At 43.2% G+C, this 22,422-nt stretch overlaps 2 protein-coding genes across 2 annotated transcripts; both read left to right on the forward strand.

The window, feature by feature from the left end:
• Positions 1-1,670: 1,670 nt before the first annotated feature.
• Positions 1,671-21,301, forward strand: LOC110974002 (uncharacterized). The gene is made up of 3 exons (XM_087135535.1): positions 1,671-6,919; positions 9,178-10,988; positions 18,772-21,301. Exons 2-3 carry the CDS (start codon positions 9,189-9,191, stop codon positions 20,701-20,703), a joined length of 3,732 nt encoding a protein of 1,243 aa, XP_086991661.1. The 5' UTR covers positions 1,671-6,919; positions 9,178-9,188; the 3' UTR covers positions 20,704-21,301.
• On the forward strand, positions 2,742-4,229 carry LOC110974003 (toll-like receptor 6). Its single transcript, XM_087135534.1, has one exon. It carries the CDS (start codon positions 2,742-2,744, stop codon positions 4,227-4,229), a length of 1,488 nt encoding a protein of 495 aa, XP_086991660.1.
• Positions 21,302-22,422: the final 1,121 nt, after the last annotated feature.

Here is a 22,422-nt window from a genome sequence, read left to right on the forward strand (position 1 = left end):
AATTCAGCATTGGTACACAAACGATATACGTTTGCCGTCGGCATTTCCCCAAAGCATGAAATGTAACCCACCACGGACTTCCATTTTACAGGACACGAAGTTGGCGAATAAGTTACAAGTCCTTAAATTGAATTTAGCACCCCACCCCCAAGAAAATGCCTTCGTTACGCCCCTGCTTTGAAGTTCATGTGTTGTACCATGTTGACATAAAGACCCAGAAGAAAACAAAAGGAAAAGGTCGAATCGTATTATTTCAAAACAAGGTGATTAGGTTCAGCCAAATCACCTAAATGTCAAAATCATTCATTAGATACCACATCTTGCTTCTCAATGGAAACATAGTAAGATTGAGTCACGTCTTTGGGGTAAGTAATAAGCATCTCACATCCCAGAATGAAACTCTTACTCTAACAAAGTGAAGTCAAGAATAATGTGCATGTATATGCCTGCAATGTACGATTGCTCTGGTGCTCAGTAATCTTGTGTAGGTTCTACGATAGATGTTTCAGATTGATATCAATGTAAAGAATCCGCCCCGAGCTGAAGTGCACCTCCAATCGGCGAAAGAAAGACAGGTTTTTACAAGTGGGTTCTTGTAATTTAACATGTTCTGCGTGTACGCAAAAACATGCCGGAACACTGTGCCAGAATTATTACGCGTGCTCAGCGTGCTCCGCGTCAAACGCGCATATACTTGCGCGCCATGAGGCGCGCCTATGCAGTGAGTACATCGATGTCCATTACATAATGGACATCAATGGGTGAGTACCACAGACATTTATGTCTGTGGTACTCACCCATTGATGTCCATTGTTTTTTGGTATTCACCACAGACATTTATGTCTGTGGTGAATACCAAAAAACACGCCCTCTTTTGTTCTACTTGGAGCGGATAGGCCTATGTAATTTTTATAAAAATCCTTCACTTCGTTGTCAAATATTTTGCGTCAAGGGAAAAGAAAGTGAGTTCTGAAGAAAACTAAAAATAACTTATATGGTGTTTGCCATTGAGGCGCATGTATAACTGCAAATACGAGCGATTCACAATAGTGCGCCACCAAGAGTCTGCAACGTTGACCAATCACAACACATAAAATTTGTCGACCCTTTCCAAACGCGCACTGGGTCGACAGATTTTGCACGTTGTGATTAGTCAACGCGTTTCAAACTCTTCGAGGTGCACTATTGTGAAACGCCCCTATTGCCATTACCAGCTTTTGTAGCTACCTTTTAAATTGATGACGTCAGAGTGATATCAAGAAAAATACACATCTCTACATCAGGGTGGAGGTTCGCATTAAAATTCGAACCAGTTTGGAAGCTATTGACCGATGCACTGATTTTAAAGGGTATAAGCATCTCAAATATACCTCAACTTTGACCCTTTAACCCCAGAAAATAAGGTCAGACGACTTCGAAGCCTCCCTTCCAGACAAAATTGTTGTCAACTCAAGATCTCTAAAATCTCAAAATACATAATCACCATTTATATCAGATCATGAGATACAGCTGATAGAAGTTGTGTTTTCTTGGGTTTTTTTTAACTACAATCGCTTGTGATGTGAAATCTGATGACCTTCGGCCTAACGCACGAGTTTGGAAGTAACTGCAGCCAGTTCCTATAGAGCCGCGTGTAATTGCAGGCCACGGCCTGGTGATTCGGACGCAGGCTTGAAACTGTGTCTATTCTTTTCCGCGACAAGTTTGACGTTTCCGGCGTCAAAACTGGTTCAACCTGTGCTGCGATGGTGTCTTTTACATTAGTCTGTGAGGAACTTGTCCAGTGAAAAATCAAACAGAAAATGCTTGTGTTCTTTATGCGCATGCGTATATGAAAAAAAATACGATAATAATATGAGCACACTCCCCTGCCACCGCGATCATGACAAAGACTTTCAGGAAGCGAGTTCACTGCTTTAACCTCTCTATACATATGTCTATCTAAAACCCTTTTAAGTTCAAATATCGTTTAGAAAGTTTACTGCATTGGCTTGGTGCAAAACATGCTGTTGGGTAGATCTCTTTCTAAAGTCAGTATATTTTTAGGCAGTCAGATAGTACCACGATCCGTTCTATCATGTATGGTGTTAGTTGCTGCGACCTTGTAACAACAGCAAAGAGATGACAATTGCAGTCCTTTGTCTTACAAAAACAGGATATGCAATGTAATGTTGTTTCCCAACAGGAACATCACAGATATGTCCCTGTAGCCCAGTATAATGCATAAGCAACAGAACGTCCAGCAGCATGCATAAGGTACCTTTTTCTCGTCTTCATAATTTATTCTTTCTTTTCCCGCTGCAAAGATGCTATACGTGTACTTCCTTCTGGCCCGTGAGCTTCCTCTTCGAATTCTGGCTTTTGTAATCATTGGGTGTCTGGTGATGAAGACTACACTAAACACGCATCTGTGCCAAGTGTGTTCCTGTTTGAGTAATGTCTTTGGTCCACCTTACATCTCTGCGTCGTGCAAGATCAGTAGCCTCGACCACTTCTCATCGTATTTTAGTAATGTGACTGAGTTTCCCTCGGAAGAATACGAGCTGGAACTGCAGAGTTATGTGTCGCCGAACCAGCTCGTTGTTGTGCCGGTCGGGGCGTTTACGTCCTTCACAAATGCATCACCCTGCTGCCTCGGTTTTTACAGATTTTACAATCTAGCCCCGATCAAGAGCGGTGTATTCCGTGGACTTGAACTGCGAAGAGTTGCATTTGCTGGTCTGGGTTTGAAGAGTCTACCTATGGAGGCCTTGAGGGAGCAGAGTTCATCGTTGCTTAAAGTAGATATCTTTGATGTGTCCACCCACAACAGAAGAGCCATAATACCTCCCCGCTTCGACTCATTTGAGGCACTTCAAACAATCAGTATCGAGGACACAACACTTCTGCCTCTCCCAAACTTCAGTTTCTGCCACTTACCCGCTCTGCTGCATTTGAAAGTCTCCAATGTGCTCTTGGGAGACCAAGGATTTCCCCCATCAGTGTTTAACGACGTGCCTCGTCTGGAAACCCTGCGGTTGAGCCGCGTTGGCTTCACCGAGATACCCGCTGCACTGACCCATCTCCGGACCCTAAAACGCTTGGATCTCTCGGATAACGAAATCGAGAACGTTGAAGCAAGAGTTTTAAGCACTCTTCGGGGACTGCAAGTACTGGATTTGCAGGGCAACCGAATCGAGGTGTTAGACGGGGCGGTGGCGGCAACTTTGGAAAACATGACATCCCTCCAGGCTTTCCGTCTTGACGGTGACAACCCCTTCTTGTGCACGTGCGAGTTGCTTCCCTTCCTAGTCTGGTTGCACAAATCCTCAATACACATCGGCAAAAAGAGCAACTTTGCCACTTACGCGTGCAAGAATCCCCCACAACTGTCTGGAGCGCGACTGCTGTCGCCTGATCTTCTCTCCTACCTAGAATCAAACTGCAGTAGAGATGTAACCGATGAGCCTTCAGCATCTCCGCCTAACACGACGGAGGAAAGTCACGGCGGGAAAGTTGCGGATGTCTCCTTATCGTATCAAATTATCATACCTGTTGCCATTGTGTCCGTCGTGTTGAGTGCAGTGGGTGTGGTTGCTACCTGGATGCTGCACAAGAGACTAAAGAGGAGGTGGGTGGGCTTGTTTAGACGTTTTGATCCCAACATTGTTCCCCGACAAGTGTCAAATACCCAAGACCAGGAAATGGGCTACAGATACGACGCGTACATTTGCCATCACGAAAGCGCGACTGAGTTCGTCGTCAACGAGATGATGCCGGAGATGGAAGGGGAACCAGGGGGCTTCCGTCTGTGCCTATCCTTCAGAGACTTTCTTGTTGGTGCCGACAAAGTTGACAACGTAGCGACTGCCATGAAGGCTAGTCGGTTTGTAATCGTGCTCCTGGACGGAGAGTTTATCGCCTGCGGTCAGTGCATGCTAGAGTTGAATATGGCGTGCACCCGCACGCTCGAGGCCGGCGTATGTGTCCCAGCCGCGCCGAGTTCCGAGGCTCACCATCTCCTCCCGGATGGCGCAACTGGTCTCCTGCTCGTTCTTCTCGAAGCACTCCCCGTGGAAGCCCTGCCTACAACGTTACGGGTACTCCAGGACAAGATTACGTGCTTGGAGTGGAACAGGGAGGACACCAGAAGATGCTGGCAACAACTTAAAATCTCCCTCCGGAATACTACATACTACCAAAGCCCTCAACTTGAAGAGAGTTTTGATATAACACAACCGCTTATATAATTTGGAGGGCAAAGCTTCCAGTCGTATGTTAGGCAGAACATTTGACATCACATCGGTCAAACCTGAAAAAGTCGGCTATGCTGCTTATGTAGGTTTCTAGGTTGCTTAAGAAGAATACTCAGTAACAACAATTCCTACTTGCTTGCGTTATGTTTTGGCCGAATTTTCTCGAATAATCGAGAATGGATTACTTCAGTTTAGTCACATGTCTCAAAGAAACCAACGACAAAAAAGAAAACGGAATTGGTTTATCACGTTGCCTGGACACATGTTCAGAGATGCTTCCCGAGATTTCTTCCATTTGGAGTAAAAAATAATTTCAGCGAATGATGTTTCATGAGATTTTGTTGTCCGTTTGGAAAAGTTGTCAATTTTTTCCTCGAATTCCAAATAATTTACGGCTCAATATTCCCGAAAAATATAAATATGCCCAAATATTCCCGACTCCGTCAAGTTTTCAGAAGAATCGCGCAGTCTTGGATATTGTCTTTGTGTGCATTTTGTTTCCATTCATGGACTTGTACACTAATGAGGCCTTCAAAATTGCCAGGTTCGTATCTCACAAATCAGATTTAGGATTAAAGTGTTATTCACAAACATCGGTGTCTCACTGTTCGAGTTTTGTAAAAAGGAGCAGTTTCCTTGTTTCCCGAATTCTTCCGTCGATATACTAGGACTGCAGCAATGTATCCCTTTTTTGTTTTCAGTTTAATTGCTTGTTGATCAGCTGTCTGGCAGAGGCAAAGCGCTAGGATACAAGCTGTGAAATGTGATCAATTATGAAGTTTGTTAACTGCGAACTTTAAGCATTTGGTGCCTTAATACTAATCGGGCCAGTTTTCCTGGTAACTTTCACTCATTAATGTATGCAGAAATCTACTCAGCATGGTGCACCGAAGGGCCTGCACCTTTCTTTTGCTGTATTACAAAGTTTAGGAAGCGCGTATCCGTTTAGAAAGCACAACAGGTGCAGCTCAAAGTATCGCAATAATTATTGTGTGTCTAGCTGGTTAGTGAGACTACAGTATCTATAAATATCAGAGTGGGATATAAGTTTCACTTTGTGGTTGTATGCAAGTAATTCTGTACACAGTTTCACTGATGTTGGGTTATGCTTCAACTCTAATCAGTTTAACGCGTTTTGGCAGTAAACTTGGAGGTTGTTGCAATGTTATTTCTCCCTGAACCGTCTATCCGGGACACCCCACTCAAGGAATCGCAGCCTCGTGTGTTTGAGCTGAACTCAAACAAAATAGAATTTACCCGAAAGAAGGACGTCAACAAAATGGCATGTGCCACAGTGTCACGGTCAAACTATTGATGGGGGGCTGGTATTAACAAAGATTAATATTTTGTGTCGCTGTACTATACAACAGATGACAGCAGATGTGGGTGAACGGAAAACACCACACGGATAGAAGTGGACTAAGTCACTATCACAGACTTGAACTACAGACAAAAACTCAAAAGGATAGAAGTGACGATTGTACTATATTCTTTTCAGTTTCTTCATTTTTTTTCCGAGCGGTTTTAACACTTTATAGATGATCGTATATTATTGATCGACTAAGGCGGGGGGTGAGTTTTCTCCTCCGTTTGTTTCTGACCATAGAGCAAGGACCCACGCAGGCTGTTTGCGATGTTTTAAGGTCCATTGTTAGCTATGACGGTCAGTTAACCAACCAAAGTTCTTCGCGTTTGGTTGGAAAAACCGAGTCTCGTTTTCGTGAAAAATCGTCATATTTTGTGCAAGTTCCAACCCAGATTCCCTCGTCACCATCTATCCACTCAACCTTAAAAGAGCACTGGCGAAGGAATCCTCCCTCTCATACACATCTGCTGTCATCACAACGCATCCTTCAGTCGCTCATTGTCTTCCGGAAATATGACACAATTTTTCATGAAAATCGAACACACCTACTTGGCTAAAATGACCATTTAAGTTCGTAAACAGCTGTCATTTCTTACTGACGTGCTAAGTACGCGCAAACGCATGACAGCGTGGGAGTTTTAAGGACCGCCACAACAAAAATTCTTGTACGCATGCAAGGACCAGACCAAATTTCACAGGTTTGCTTATAATGGACGGCTTCATGCTTAGTTGGCTGAGTATGGGACACCTGAGATCTTGGAAGTGGAGGGTGGAATCTTCCGTCCATGCGAGAAGGTCCGACAGATAAATTATGGTTTAAGATGAGAGTTTCCTTTTCATGTATTAAAACCAAATTCACTTTCGAATTTATGTTCACGTACAATAAGAATGAGAATAAAAGTGAGACTACCAGAAGGCAAACCGGATGTACATGTGCTTTATTTTATACTCTGATCATAATTATTTTACGTTTGTCTCGTTTGTTTATTTTCCTTTCAGAAAGTAAAAAAGTTATGCAGTCAAGCTGGAAAAGGACCTAACAGTTTCAGTCATGAAATAGCCTTTGCAGTGTTCGCCAGCCCGTGCATCTCAGCGAACAAGATTCATCTTGTCCCTGCCTTAACGCACACGGTCACTTTACGAAAAATGTAGTTTCACACGTACATTATTCTTATTATTGTATCGGCGTAGTTGAAGTTGTACGGGGCTTCTCGTTGCTATCGTCGTTTAGTTGCATGTACTTCAGTTGGACTTTCTCTTCCTTACCCTCGCGGAAACTCACTGCGACTCCTTTGTCTTCGTCAATTTGCAAAGCGAGGTAGGCAAATGTCTTGTTTCTTTTTATACTGGTACTCTCAGATCGATACGGTTTATTTCAGTTCATAGTAGTGTTACCCAGGAAAACACCGTCGTATGGTATGGTGAATCAGTTATCCTTCATTAGGATAGGACTTGGAATGAAGGTGTACCCAAGAGAACTACAAATGTATATCCCTATGGGAATCGCGAGGGGAGTGTTCTCTTGGCGTGCAACACATGCCAAGAGAACGTCTGAGCGGGAACGGGGGAGGGGGATGCTCCACACGTATATCGTAGTGCAAGGCCGGTGGGGTGCGGGGTGGTCTGGGAAGATGGAGTAATGAGAGAGGGGAGTACAATGAATTTATTTAGTAAATCCTAACCTGTAGCTGTACCATTTTTTACCACCAAAAAATTTCGATGGAAATATACCTTCCCGTGCGTCGTGTGTCTTGGGGACAAATTAATGTTTCTTATTATTTCTCAGCAACTGTAAGGCACAAGACTGGATTCTTTGCAATCAAACGTTTGAACTAAACTAAGTAAATTATCTGAAAAATGTAATTTGGGGCCATTTTATGGCGGTAATCCCCTTAGAGATGGAACGACAGCATTGGCTTTTGGAAGATATGAGTAGTGGGGGGGCTGTCTGGTACAGTTTGACCTTTGCTACAGAAATATAAAAAGTCACATGAATATGTATAAGCATAATTATATGATCATGAGGATATGAATAAGAATGAGGTGTAGGGGGAAAGATATGGCACAGGTTGACGTAGGGATGAATAGGAATGAGGAGAGGGTAAAAAGTCTGGCATGAACACGGATATGGAATATTATAGGGTACAAATTCCGGTGTAGTTTGACCTTTTCTCGTACATTAGCTCAGTGGGGTTTGTATACGACATGGGAAGCTAGCACTCTTCACATCTGCATGACTTTTGCTTTATGATAGATATTTGGTGTAACAGCGATATCCGTCTATATACCAAACCTTCATGACTACAGATCAGTGTTAAGTCAACATTGCAGTCCGTTGAAGTCACGTGCACTGATGCCGTGCAGTGGTTGTCCTTGAAATTCATCCACGGAAATTCCATCCAGAGACAATTAGTTTTGTGCTTTGTTTTATTTTGAGTTTTTAAACTTTCTTTTTATTCCTTGTTCAAGAACGAATAGTGATTTATAATAATAATGATAACAGGAATGATATATGCAAATAAACTAATATTTAGTTGACTCAAAAGTTAACGTACCAGGCATCACGTGACCACAAACCAAAGAGAGCATTAAATGTAACGAACATGTAATATACCCTTTCCTAAGCACGTTGAGCAAAAGGAAGAAGCGAAGAAAACCCCTTTATACACTTGCGGGGGTGTGTGCATGGATTGTTTATCTCTGTTGATTCCCCATCAAGCATCTCAGTTCGAAATATGGGACCTTTAATGGATAAGGTGGAGTTTTTCTTATCCTTGCGACCACAGTACACTTCTGAACTCCGAGTCGTGTTCAGATAATTGTTAGCACTGAAAATGAAAGTAAGACTACCTGAAGACAAGCCAGTATATTGCTTTATTTTACCCTGTAGCATATTTTATTTATATTCCTTTCAGAAGGTTAATGTAACAGTAAGGTTGGGAAAGGTACAGTTTCATTTTATGATGTGCCCTTGGCAGTGTTCACGAGCCTGGCCCTTGAATCTCAGCGAACAAAGATGGAACTATCACTGGTGGAACAGTCACTCGCGAAAGGTCCAGTTAATTCGTGTACCGTGTTCCGGCCATAGCTGTGCAGGGCTTTTCGTTGCTATCGTCTTCTATAGTTGCCTCTGCTTCTTTTAGATTCCCCTTCCTTGCCCTCGCGGAAACTCCCTGCAACTCCCTGCCTTCATGCAAGTTGCACAGTCAGGTATTTAAGCAAACTCTTTGTTTCTTTTGCAGAAAGTCTTGGATTTGATGCTGTTGATATCAATGGAAATCGGACATAGGGGGTTTGCATGACTGTCATCTTGCTGGTCAGCGCTTATAAGTGCTCAGTTGTTTTGCGCCAGCGCTGGCTATATCAGTCCCCAGTCTTCGTCATGAATACATTGGCAACTACTCACATAATCGTGATAAGTCCTGAAATCTCAAATCTCTCTTAATACTACACTGAAAAGTGTTGTCCTAAACTAAGTTAGCGTTTATTTCTTCTTTAAACAATCGACACATTTCCTCAAGTTTAATGAGGCTTTTAGTTCTTTGTCCAACGATATTTCTGGAAATTTATCCACAGTTTGTTCAACGATGGAGGATTTGTCTTACCGCTTGTTGCTTCTGCTGTGTTTCCTGCACTGGGCGTTTTCCTTTAGGGACGACCCACCCATCTGTACAAGTACCGACCCTGCCAGACGATGCTTCTGCAGGTATGTCCCTTATCGCCAGGAGCTCTTCTTCGCTCTGACGGTCTCGTGTGGGGTCAGTTCGGCCGGATTTAATTTCTCAGAATTAGCCCTCCTGAACTTTTCCGCAGTGTTTCCGTGGACTCTGCGTTTCCACTCGTGGCGTGACGGCGGGAATTATACGAAAAATCTGTTGATCATCCCGGCCAACGCCATTCCGTCCTCGGCTAACGTAACACCGTTCGATTTAGCCACTGATGGCGTTCACCTCCTATCGATCGAGAAGGGGGCATTTGCTGGTCGGACTATCAAGGGTCTCAAGTTCTACAGAACTGAAATGACCAGACTGCCCTTAGAGAGTTTTCGAGACCAGAAGATGAACTTAGAATATGTTGAAATAGTCGCAGTAAGTCAGAGGAGCGGCGAGCCGATTGAACCTCCGCGTTTCCACTCGTTTCAAGCTCTAAAAGATATTACTATTAATGCCTTGCCGATGGTTTCCAAGTTTCTACCTGACGGTTTCCTGAATGACTTACCCTCCTTGGAATCTTTAACCCTCATTTGGGTTCGGGTTGTGCGCGTTTCACCAGGTGCAATCCGGAATGTTCCCGCTCTAAAGAAACTTATAATAGTTAGTGGCGAGTTGGAGCGCGTACCGATTAATTTATTATCTCACCTCTCTAGCCTAACTCTCTTAGAACTGTCCAGTAACAACATCAGAACGGTATATGCCACGGACGTAGACGCCCTGATGAGGCTACCTTCTCTTGAAAAAGTTTACTTGTTCGACAACCCTTTCAGTTGCACATGTGAATTGTTGTCGTTTATTAACCTGTGGCACGGTGAGCCTCCATTTTCTTTATATGGGGAATATCTCTGTAGCAGTCCCCAAACCCTTCAGGGCAAATACCTTTCTGACTTGAGTCTCCCCACGTATGTGGAACTTAATTGTACCGGAGAAAGCACTGCAAAACCTGTGAACTACACAACGCGGGATTTGCCGGATTTTGTAGACTCCTCCACAGTCGCGCGGCTGGCTGCCCCAATTATCTCAGCCATTGTGTTGCTTGGAATAGCATTTACAGCCGTGGTTGTGATATTCCACAGAAAGATAAATTTGAAGTGGGTCGGGTTGTTTAGGAGATTTGGTCCTCATCATCACAGGGGTGATGAAGCTGATAATACAAGATACCAATACGACGCTTACATCTGCCATCATGGCGACATGGAAGAGTTTATCTCCGAACAAATGATTCCACGCCTCGAGGGGGAGCCCAATAATTTCCGCCTGTGTGTGTCTTTTCGCGATTTCCTTGTCGGTACCAATAAGTTGGATAATGTGGCGACTGCAATGACGGAGAGTCGGTTGGTGATCGTTCTCCTAGACGCCAACTTCATCGCCAGCGGCCAGTGCGTGCTCGAGTTAAATATGGCGTGTTCCAGGATGATGGAGGCCGGCGCCGGCGTAGGTGCAGTTCCAGCCGCCGCAGCAGTTCACGCCCCTGTCTTGGATCGGGCGACAGGCATCCTTCTGGTGTTGCTTGACGCTCTTCCGGTGGATGCACTGCCAACCACCTTGACGGTACTTCGAGACAAGATCACGTGCCTGGAATGGAGGCCAGAGGAAGAGGAAAGATGCTGGCAACAACTCCTAGCCTCCATTTGGGCTGGTAGACAGGAGCAGATTCAGGCTTTCGAAATCCAAGATTAGACAGAGCATCCATTTTTTCATTTCCTTGGTTCTCATTTCGATAGACTTGTTTCTGGGTTTCGATCCAAAATATTCAAAGAGAGTGGGCCCGACATTTTGATCCTAGCAGAATTTTTTTCTTGTCTGGCTCACCCGTCCATGCTATTTCCCGAAATTGTGGGCATTAGCTAGTTTGCAAAAGTTTATCATGTGTAATGCAAAAGAAAAATATCGACGCTTGCAAAAAGTATACTGGAAAATAAGGGGGGAAAGTTAATAAAAAAGATCTCAGAAGAGGCTTAGGTGATACCTCTCGTTATAGTAAACGCGTTTATAATTATCGTTACGTCGTAGGTTTGTAGCAATTAAAACAACCCCGGGAGTCGATTAGTTCCCTGGTACGGAATTTATAACGTACACAAATTTGCCGAAAATTGCCTGTTGTTTTGTATACGCATATATCACTGGAAAGAAGGTTCAGTCTTGGGTTTATTAGAGTAAGCTTGTTTTTAATCACGTACCGGTATAGTTCCATTTTCCTGGCCAAGAAAGTGTTCTTTGTTTGAAAGGAAAGAGGTAGAAGACGCACATTTTCTTGTTCGCAATTTCACTCAAGAACTTCTTGTACTCATGGGAGTGTGGGAACTGCGAAGCACTACAACCTTGCGATTGAGTTGAAACTCACTTTCGAAACAAGATTTAATTTACTTTGAAAACGTAACCCAAACTGAAATCAGGTGGAAGAGATGTGATAAGATGCATCATAATTAATTTGTACATTACAGGAGACGGAGAATTGTTTTTGAATGTCTTGCTTCCTATCAGTGGGATCGTAATGCAGTGACGGCATAGTTCATTACTCATTAAAAACAGGCGTAGGAACATCAACATATGCCAAGTTTCAAGCACGATAGTAATCGAAGCTCGACAGCGAACGAAAAAGTAGGAAATCATTAGGCGTGTATCTTGGCGTATTAAGGCCGCTTTCCATATGCACGTCAACACTCTTGCCAAGCGTTACATATCCGTTCGCGGGGTGATTTTGACGGCTGAACGCAACGCATACGTGTTTTATGTTGATGTTTTATGTTGTTGAGTCGGAAAATAACGTTGGCTTATAAAAACACTGACTTGAGAGTTCGTATGGATCACCGAGACAGTATTATTGTACAGATGAGCATCAGGCCCAACGGAATGCGGTGTGCAACGTGTTATTTTGAACGTTCGCACAAAAGGCGCTTGATGTACGGGCATTCATTATACATGTACTCATATCCATTCTCGTGAGAAGGTGTTAAACGAGTAAGAACAGCTAAGCACATGCTTATTCCCTAATTAATTCAGTGAAACTCGCATCTGGAAGGCCTATGGCATACCAGTAATAATGCGTTAACCTTTCACTTTTGCATGACTTGAAATTTTGCTTTGTGGTGAATTGTTGGTTTATTCAGCAATATTCCTCCATTAGTACAAAAAGCTTCGGCATCCAGACTAATGTTAATTCAACATTACTACCGTATCCGGTGAGGTCACCTGGTGCCAGGCATTGGTTGTCCTTGCAAAATCATCCTTGGAAAGTCCCTTAATAGGCAATTTTAGTTTTGTGTTTTGTTTTAGTTAGAATTACGTGGAAAGGTGCCCTGCTAAATGCACAGCATGCTTAATACACGCAGGTTGGTACATGTACTTAACAATGTAAACAATTATTGTAACAACATAGCTGTATACATGTACTTTTTACCACTTTTTACAAGCTTTCGTGAAGAGGGAAAAAATCAAATCAAAGGCACATTTGCTGACTGCTATTCTTGGCCACAAAAAAATGGACAGTTTCATTTTAAGAAAAAGTACATGTACCTGTCCATCAGGCAATTTGTCCTTAATTTTCACTTGCCCAAACTGAAAGAAGAAATTTGTCCCGGGCAATCAGAAAACCACGAATGTCGAGGCCTGTCATGGACATTGTTTTTCCTCCTGCCACTACTCTCTGGTCGTCTACTGCACACGAACAGCCTTACATTGTGAGTTAGAATGGGTCCTCAGTGTACATGTACCACAGAGAAATCATCATTTTATTTTGTACTCTTTTAGAGGGGGGGAGGGGGGCCAGGAAAGAGTCAAGAGGAAAGATCCAATATATGTACATTTCCATGTGCCGGTACATGTAATACTTTCAGTACAATCCAAATAATCTGATTAACTGTGACATTTAGCGGTACATGTATCCAGCATGATAGCATGCTTGTGAGATAACCTTAAAGTTGCACAAAAAGAGCAAACCAGTTGGCTCTAGAAAGCGTACTGTAGCATGGCAGCCCAGTGGGACGACCAGGACGAAAAGCTAGCACAAGGCCAGAGGTAATCATTACCAATAACGGAAGGGAAAAAACTTTTGGAACCAATATTGGATGACGCAAAGGTTTCAGGTAGTTAAACAGAAGAAAAAAATCAAATACGTGTACATTGTACATGTAAAGTACATACATGATTCATTTTAGTTTGGTGTAAGGTACTTTGCCTGTTCAAGTCCAATATACCTACAATATTTTTACACCAGAAATTTTTCTTACTGTGCATTTCAATCATCTCATTAGTGCAGCAGTAATTATTGCACAAGGCAGTGAGAATGGCCAGAAAATTAAAGTTCACTTCCACAAGATGGATGCAGCTTGGTTTTGGTGCAGTACATGTAAACTACAATTCTTGTACTTGAGTGCATTTTCATACAGAGAGATTTCAGTTTCACATACAAGTAGGCTTTCCCTGAATATATTATGCTGAACACGATTCAGTGTTATCATTGATTTTCTGGACTGTTTTGGCATGTACATTTATGCAGTTTCACTGAACCAACTCTTGTTTTAATTAAGATTTTCTGCCTAGTCTATGCTACCGGTACAATATACAGGGGCAATGTCCAAATTTGAAGAAAAGGAAGAAGGGCCTCCACTTCCTGAGTTTATACAGGCCTGACAGGTACATGTACATGTAGATATAAGTCTTGACCTGCTACAATGTACATCTGCAGCCAGTCGCATGGTTTTGAAAATAGCATCGGTTTTGTTGGGTACTGTATTGGAGGGAAGATCTGATTGAGAAAGTGGAGACTGGAGTTTTTGCTGCACAGAAATGTACCTCGATCTGACCATGGAGGAATTCTGTTTTCTTTCCTCTTTGATTAACTGGGCTGCATTCAAAAACCCACTGCGTTACGAACCATTAAAAAATCATGAAATCCAGCAGGCTTGCCCAATGACAGTAGTCATGACAGTGTCAGGTCTTACCATAAAGACCACAGTCAGGCCTAGTCCGAGTAAATTGGACCCTACAAATCGCCTTTTTCAACATTTGGATGTGGTCGGGATATAGACTACTTAGGAGGGTCCAAGTTAGACCCGTAAATGGGGCCCAACGAATACTCCTCCGTCGTATACTGAACCTTGTCCCGATTCATAGGGATTTATTTCGAAAAGTTTTATCCGGGATATCCGGGGGCATAACTAAACATACCCTTGATTTTATGAGCTGAAATTGCCTCAGTACGTTCACTACATACAGGGTAAACTTTCCGCTAGGTGGCTAATTGCAGACAACTTGCCGTTTTCTTGTTTGGAGGAAAAAATGTTGCCTTTTTTTGCCGTTTTCCACTCCGGACGAATTTTGTCCCACTTGGACAAAACTGACAGCTGTTTCGTCACTCTCGTGTTACGTCACAGAGAGCAATCCATGCTACCAATGATTTGCTGCAAGCAGTGTGTGACTGGACAGGGAACCAGCCAAGGGCATTGCACATTAGCTGCGACACAAAGCAGCTGTGATTTTCCACGGGCACTTAGGTCGACAGGTTCTCTAGCAGATCTGAACGAAATTCTTAGGTGCTGAAGTCTGAAGTCTACCATTACTTAACCATACAAAGCAGTCTGTGTATTAATATACAAGTCAGGCCAAAATTCGTCAAGAGTAGCAAAACGGCAAAAAAGGCACTACTTATCACCCAACCACGTCCAAATGTTTAAAAAGGCGATTTATCATGTTTGTAGGGTTCAAGTTTCAGTTAGGCCTACCGGTAGGCCAGTACTCGGACCAGACAGAGGACTAGCCTGACTAGGGTCTAAGCCAGGCCAGGCAATGCAAGTTAAGCAAGCAAATCTGCTGAAATTTCACCTGAGTTTTGCGCGCTTGGTTAGGCTCCACCTGCTTTCCTTCGTCCATGGTTCAAGCAATTTGGCTTCCACTTTGCAATTCGAAGGCAGTGTAACTTAGTTTTTGCTTTAAAGCAGATTACAGCATACCGGTACGGCGGTAGCAAACGAGTCACCTGAATTTATCTAATGCCTACAAATAGTAAGTTAGACTGGTCCAATTTTTAGACAGGCAGTTTTCCCCGCTCGGCAAGGACGGGACCAGCATGATGTTTTGGGGTACTAGACAAGGGATTGGTCTCGTCATCTACGGAGGATCAAAAACGCCCTTCGGTATTTTAAAACACGTTGCACTGCACATTCGTTAAAAAGTAAAGTTCTTGGCCGGAATGGGGATAAAAATCCAGTCTCAGGTATCCAATGAAATTCCATCGACCTCTGAGTGAAGCTAAGGAACCTAAAGATGGCCTTGAAGATCTTCAAAACAATGCGGATCCGTGGTAATGAGTGCAGCACAGCTCTAGTGGAGTATGTGGCCACAACGTATACAAGAGAGACAGACGTACTCTGCTACTAGTTTTTTTTATTAATTTAATTCTCCATGCTTATATCATGGAAGTATTTTTCTGCCTCCATGGTTATACTGTGATTCATGCGAATGGTGGATTTGCTGTCCTGCACATCTCAGAATCATCAATCACTACAAAAATCGGGGGACTCATGATGTGTGGAACTGCTTAAAAACTGTTAACCTTCTCAAGTTCGTTTTTGAGAATCATGAGCTAAAAATACGCGAAAGAAACTCGACTTAGGTCACAGTGAACTGGGTGGAGCTTCTTTACAAGTGGTGCAAGCAGGAAAAACTTTCACAAAAGCAAAATGACGATGTCTCTTATCACCCGAAGCATTAGAGGCAAAGTTGCTGATCTACAAGTCCTTTTTCACATGACATTCCCATTCGGTACCGACTCATAGCTAAAATAATAATTCCACCATTAAAAGTACACTGTATTTAAACATTCCCATCAAATTATAAGGTCTTTCAGAAAAGATAGAGATAAAAATACTACAGGATCGGTGTCTTGCATAATGTTTTTACTGAATTAGTATCCAATAAATGCTTCGACATGGACAGCAACAATTGTGAGGTTATAACTTATATGGACGGGGAGAAAAGACGAATCGTGGTTAGACCCTTTATAGATCGCCGGGTGACAACACTCATCATTTCACTTGCTGCAAAAAACGTAAGATGGGTTTCTCAAAAATGACTTTATTTGGATTTTTAAAACTTGAAAATATTCAATTTTATCGTTTGTAATTTGACTCCGGAAGACGTCATCATGACGTAAATTGTTTCTGCACACTTCAGGATCAAAATTGACGTTCATACGCGTATTGATGCAAGGGCGTAGCGATCGAGGGTGGGTGTGCCCCCCCCCCGTCGGCAAATAGAGCTGTGGTTGGCAAATGAATTCAACATTGGTACACAAACGATATACGTTTGCCGTCGGCATTTCATCGAAGCATGAAATGTAACCCACCACAGACTTCCATTTTACAGGACACGAAGTTGGCGAATAAGTTACAAGTCCTTAAATTGACTTTAGCACCCCCATTAAGAAAATGCCTTCGCTACGCCCCTGCTTTGAAGTTCATGTGTTGTACCATGTTGACATAAAGACCCAGAAAAAAACGAAAGGAAAAGATCGAATCGTATGATTTCAAAACAAGGTGATTAGGTTCAGCCAAATCACCTAAATGTCAAAATCATTCGTTTGATACCACATCTTGCTTCTCAATGGAAACATAATAAGATTGACTTACGTCTTTGGGGTAAGTAATAAGCATCTCACATCCCAGAATGAAACTCTTACTCTAACAAAGTGAAGTCAAGAATAATGTGCATGTATATGCCTGTAATGTACAATTGCTCTTGTGCTCAGTAATCTTGAGTAGGTTCTATGATAGATGTTTCAGATTGATATCAATGTAAAGAATCCGCCCCGAGCTGAAGTGCACCTCCAATCGGCGAAAGAAAGACAGGTGGTCACAAGTGGGTTCTTGTGTAATTGTACGTGTTTTGCGTGTACAAAAAAAAAACATGCCGGAACACTGTGCCAGAATTATTACGCGTGCTCAGCGTGCTCCGCGTCAAACGCGCATATACTTGCGCGCCAGGAGGCGCGCCTATGTGGTTAGTGCATCGATGTCCATTACATAATGGAGATCAATGGGTGAGTACCACAGACATAAATGTCTGTGGTGAATACCAAAAAACACGCCCTCTTTTGTTCCGCTTGGAGCGGATAGGCCTATGTAATTTTTATGAAATCCATCACTTCGTTGTCAAATATTCTGCGTCAAGGGAAAAGAAAGTGAGTTCTGAAGAAAAATAAAAATAACTTATATGGTGTTTGCCATTGAGGCGCATGTATAACTGCAAATACGGGTGATTTACAATAGTGCGCCACCAAGTGTCTGCAACGCGTTGACCAATCACAACACATAAAATTTGTCGACCCTTTCCAAACGCGGACTGGGTCGACATATTTTGCACGTTGTGATTAGTCAACGCGTTGCAAACTCTTCGAGGTGCACTATTGTGAAACGCCGTATTGCCATTACCAGCTTTGTAGCTACCTTTTAAATTGATGACGTCAGAGTGATATCAAGAAAAATACACATCTCTACATCAGGGTGGAGTTTCGCATTAAAATTCGAAACAGTTTGAAAGCTATTGACCGATGCACTGATTTTAAAGGGCACAAGCATCTCAAATATACCTCAACTTTGACCCTTTAACCCCAGAAAATAAGGTCAGACGACTTCGAAGCCTCCCTTCCAGACAAAATTGTTGTCAACTCAAGATCTCTAAAATCTCAAAATACATAATCACCATTTATATCAGATCATGAGATACAGCTGATAGAAGTTGTGTTTTCTTGGGTTTTTTTTTAAACTACAATCGCTTGTGATTTGAAATCTGATGACCTTCGGCCTAACGCAAGAGTGTGGAAGTAACTGCAGCCAGTTCCTACAGAGTCACGTGTAATTGCAGGCCACGGCCTGGTGATTCGGACGCAGGCTGAAACTGTGTCTATTCTTTTCCGCGACAAGTCTGACGCTTCCGGCGCCAAAACTGGTTCAAGCTGTGCTGCGATGGTGTCTTTTACATTAGTCTGTGAGGAACTTGTCCTCACATAATGAGCACACTCCCCTGCCACCGTGATCATGACAAACACTTTCAGAAAGCGACATAATGAAAGTTCACTGCTTTAACCTCTCTATACATATGTCTATCTAAAACCAACGGTTCAAATATCGTTTAGAAAGTTTACTGCATTGGCTTGGTGCAAAACATGCTGTTGGCTAGATCTCTTTCTAAAGTCAGTATATTTTTAGGCAGTCAGATAGTACCACGATCCGTTCTATCATGTATGGTGTTAGTTGCTGCGACCTTGTAACAACAGCAAAGAGATGACAATTGCAGTCCTTTGTCTTACAAAAACAGGATATGCAATGTAATGTTGTTTCCCAACAGGAACATCACAGATATGTCCCTGTAGCCCAGTATAATGCATAAGCAACAGAACGTCCAGCAGCATGCATAAGGTACCTTTTGCTCGTCTTCATAATTTATTCTTTCTTTTCCCGCTGCAAAGATGCTATACGTGTACTTCCTTCTGGCCCGTGAGCTTCCTCTTCGAATTCTGGCTTTTGTAATCATTGGGTGTCTGGTGATGAAGACTACACTAAACACGCATCTGTGCCAAGTGTGTTCCTGTTTGAGTAATGTCTTTGGTCCACCTTACATCTCTGCGTCGTGCAAGATCAGGAGCCTCGACCACTTCTCGTCGTATTTTAGTAATGTGAGTGAGTTTCCCTCGGAAGAATACGAGCTGGAACTGCAGAGTTATGTGTCGCCGAACCAGCTCGTTGTTGTGCCGGTCGGGGCGTTTACGTCCTTCACAAATGCATCACCCTGCTGCCTCGGTTTTTACAGATTTTACAATCTAGCCCCGATCAAGAGCGGTGTATTCCGTGGACTTGAACTGCGAAGAGTTGCATTCGCTGGTCTAGGTTTGAAGAGTCTACCTATGGAGGCCTTGAGGGAGCATAGTTCATCGTTGCTTAAAGTAGATATCTTTGATGTGTCCACCCACAACAGAAGAGCCATAATACCTCCCCGCTTCGACTCATTTGAGGCACTTCAAACAATCAGTATCGAGGACACAACACTTCTGCCTCTCCCAAACTTCAGTTTCTGCCACTTACCCGCTCTGCTGCATTTGAAAGTCTCCAATGTGCTCTTGGGAGACCAAGGATTTCCCCCATCAGTGTTTAACGACGTGCCTCGTCTGGAAACCCTGCGGTTGAGCCGCGTTGGCTTCACCGAGATACCCGCTGCACTGACCCATCTCCGGACCCTAAAACGCTTGGATCTCTCGGATAACGAAATCGAGAACGTTGAAGCAAGAGTTTTAAGCAGTCTTCGGGGACTGCAAGTACTGGATTTGCAGGGCAACCGAATCGAGGTGTTAGACGGGGCGGTGGCGGCAATTTTGGAAAACATGACATCCCTCCAGGCTTTCCGTCTTGACGGTGACAACCCCTTCTTGTGCACGTGCGAGTTGCTTCCCTTCCTAGTCTGGTTGCACAAATCCTCAATACACATCGGCAAAAAGAGCAACTTTGCCTCTTACGCGTGCAAGAATCCCCCACAACTATCTGGAGCGCGACTGCTGTCGCCTGATCTTCTCTCCTACCTAGAATCAAACTGCAGTAGAGATGTAACCGCTGAGCCTTCAGCATCTCCGCCTAACACGACGGAGGAAAGCCACGGCGGGAAAGTTGCTGATGTCTCCTTATCGTATCGATTTATCATACCTGTTGCCATTGTGTCCGTCGTGTTGAGTGCAGTGGGTGTGGTTGCTACCTGGATGCTGCACAATAGACTAAAGAGGAGGTGGGTGGGCTTGTTTAGACGTTTTGATCCCAGCATTGTTCCCCGACAAGTGTCAAATACCCCCGACCAGGAAATGGGCTACAGATACGACGCGTACATTTGCCATCACGAAAGCGCGACTGAGTTCGTCGTCAACGAGATGATGCCGGAGATGGAAGGGGAACCAGGCGGCTTCCGTCTGTGCCTATCCTTCAGAGACTTTCTTGTTGGTGCCGACAAAGTTGACAACGTAGCGACTGCCATGAAGGCTAGTCGGTTTGTAATCGTGCTCCTGGACGGAGAGTTTATCGCCTGCGGTCAGTGCATGCTAGAGTTGAATATGGCGTGCACCCGCACGCTCGAGGCCGGCGTAGGTGTTGTCCCAGCCGCGCCGAGTTCCGAGGCTCACCATCTCCTCCCGGATGGCGCAACTGGTCTCCTGCTCGTTCTTCTCGAAGCACTCCCCGTGGAAGCCCTGCCTACAACGTTAAAGGTACTCCAGGACAAGATTACGTGCTTGGAGTGGAACAGGGAGGACACCAGAAGATGCTGGCAACAATTTAAAATCTCCCTCCGGAATACTACATACTACCAAAGCCCTCAACTTGAGAGTTTTGATATAACACAACCGCTTATATAATTTGGAGGGCAAAGCTTCCAGTCGTATGTTAGGCAGAACATTTGACATCACATCGGTCAAACCTGAAAAGTCGGCTATGCTGCTTATGTAGGTTTCTAGGTTGCTTAAGAAGAATACTCAGTAACAACAATTCCTACTTGCTTGCGTTATGTTTTGGCCGAATTTTCTCGAATAATCGAGAATGGATTACTTCAGTTTAGTCACATGCCTCAAAGAAACCAACGACAAAAAAGAAAACGGAATTGGTTTATCACGTTGCCTGGACACATGTTCAGAGATGCTTCCCGAGATTTCTTCCATTTGGAGTAAAAAATAATTTCAGCGAATGATGTTTCATGAGATTTTGTTGTCCGTTTGGAAAAGTTGTCAATTTTTTCCTCGAATTCCAAATAATTTACGGCTCAATATTCCCGAAAAATATAAATATGCCCAAATATTCCCGACTCCGTCAAGTTTTCAGAAGAATCGCGCAGTATTGGATATTGTCTTTGTGTGCATTTTGTTTCCATTCATGGACTTGTACACTAATGAGGCCTTCAAAATTGCCAGGTTCGTATCTCACAAATCAGATTTAGGATTAAAGTGTTATTCACAAACATCGGTGTCTCACTGTTCGAGTTTTGTAAAAAGGAGCAGTTTCCTTGTTTCCCGAATTCTTCCATCGATATACTAGGACTGCAGCAATGTATCCCTTTTTTGTTTTTAGTTTAATTGCTTGTTGATCAGCTGTCTGGCAGAGGCAAAGCGCTAGGATACAAGCTGTGAAATGTGATCAATTATGAAGTTTGTTAACTGCGAACTTTAAGCATTTGGTGCCTTAATACTAATCGGGCCAGTTTTCCTGGTAACTTTCACTCATTAATGTATGCAGAAATCTACTCAGCATGGTGCACCGAAGGGCCTGCACCTTTCTTTTGCTGTATTACAAAGTTTAGGAAGCGCGTATCCGTTTAGAAAGCACAACAGGTGCAGCTCAAAGTATCGCAATAATTATTGTGTGTCTAGCTGGTTAGTGAGACTACAGTATCTATAAATATCAGAGTGGGATATAAGTTTCACTTTGTGGTTGTATGCAAGTAATTCTGTACACAGTTTCACTGATGTTGGGTTATGCTTCAACTCTAATCAGTTTAACGCGTTTTGGCAGTAAACTTGGAGGTTTTTGCAATGTTATTATTGGGTCACTAATAATATATATGTTAAAGGGCGCGACGGAAGTAAACTGAACGACCACTTTGTTCCGGAACATTTCTCCCTGAACCGTCTATCCGGGACACCCCACTCAAGGAATCGCAGCCTCGTGTGTTTGAGCTGAACTCGAACAAAATAGAATTTACCCGAAAGAAGGACGTCAACAAAATGGCATGTGCCACAGTGTCACGGTCAAACTATTGATGGGTGGCTGGTATTAACAAAGATTAATATTTTGTGTCGCTGTACTATACAACAGATGACAGCAGATGTGGGTGAGCGGAAAACACCACACGAATAGAAGTGGACTAAGTCACTATCACAGACTTGAACTACAGACAAAAACTCAAAAGGATAGAAGTGACGATTGTACTATATTCTTTTCAGTTTCTTCATTTTTTTCCGAGCGGTTTTAACACTTTATAGATGATCGTATATTATTGATCGACTAAAGCGGGGGGTGAGTTTTCTCCTCCGTTTGTTTCTGACCATAGAGCAAGGACCCACGCAGGCTGTTTGCGATGTTTT

This window comes from Acanthaster planci, linkage group LG04 (genome assembly GCF_054643075.1).
Source record: "Acanthaster planci isolate LZ-2023a linkage group LG04, COTS_SCS, whole genome shotgun sequence".
Classification (NCBI taxonomy): Eukaryota; Metazoa; Echinodermata; class Asteroidea; order Valvatida; family Acanthasteridae; genus Acanthaster; species Acanthaster planci.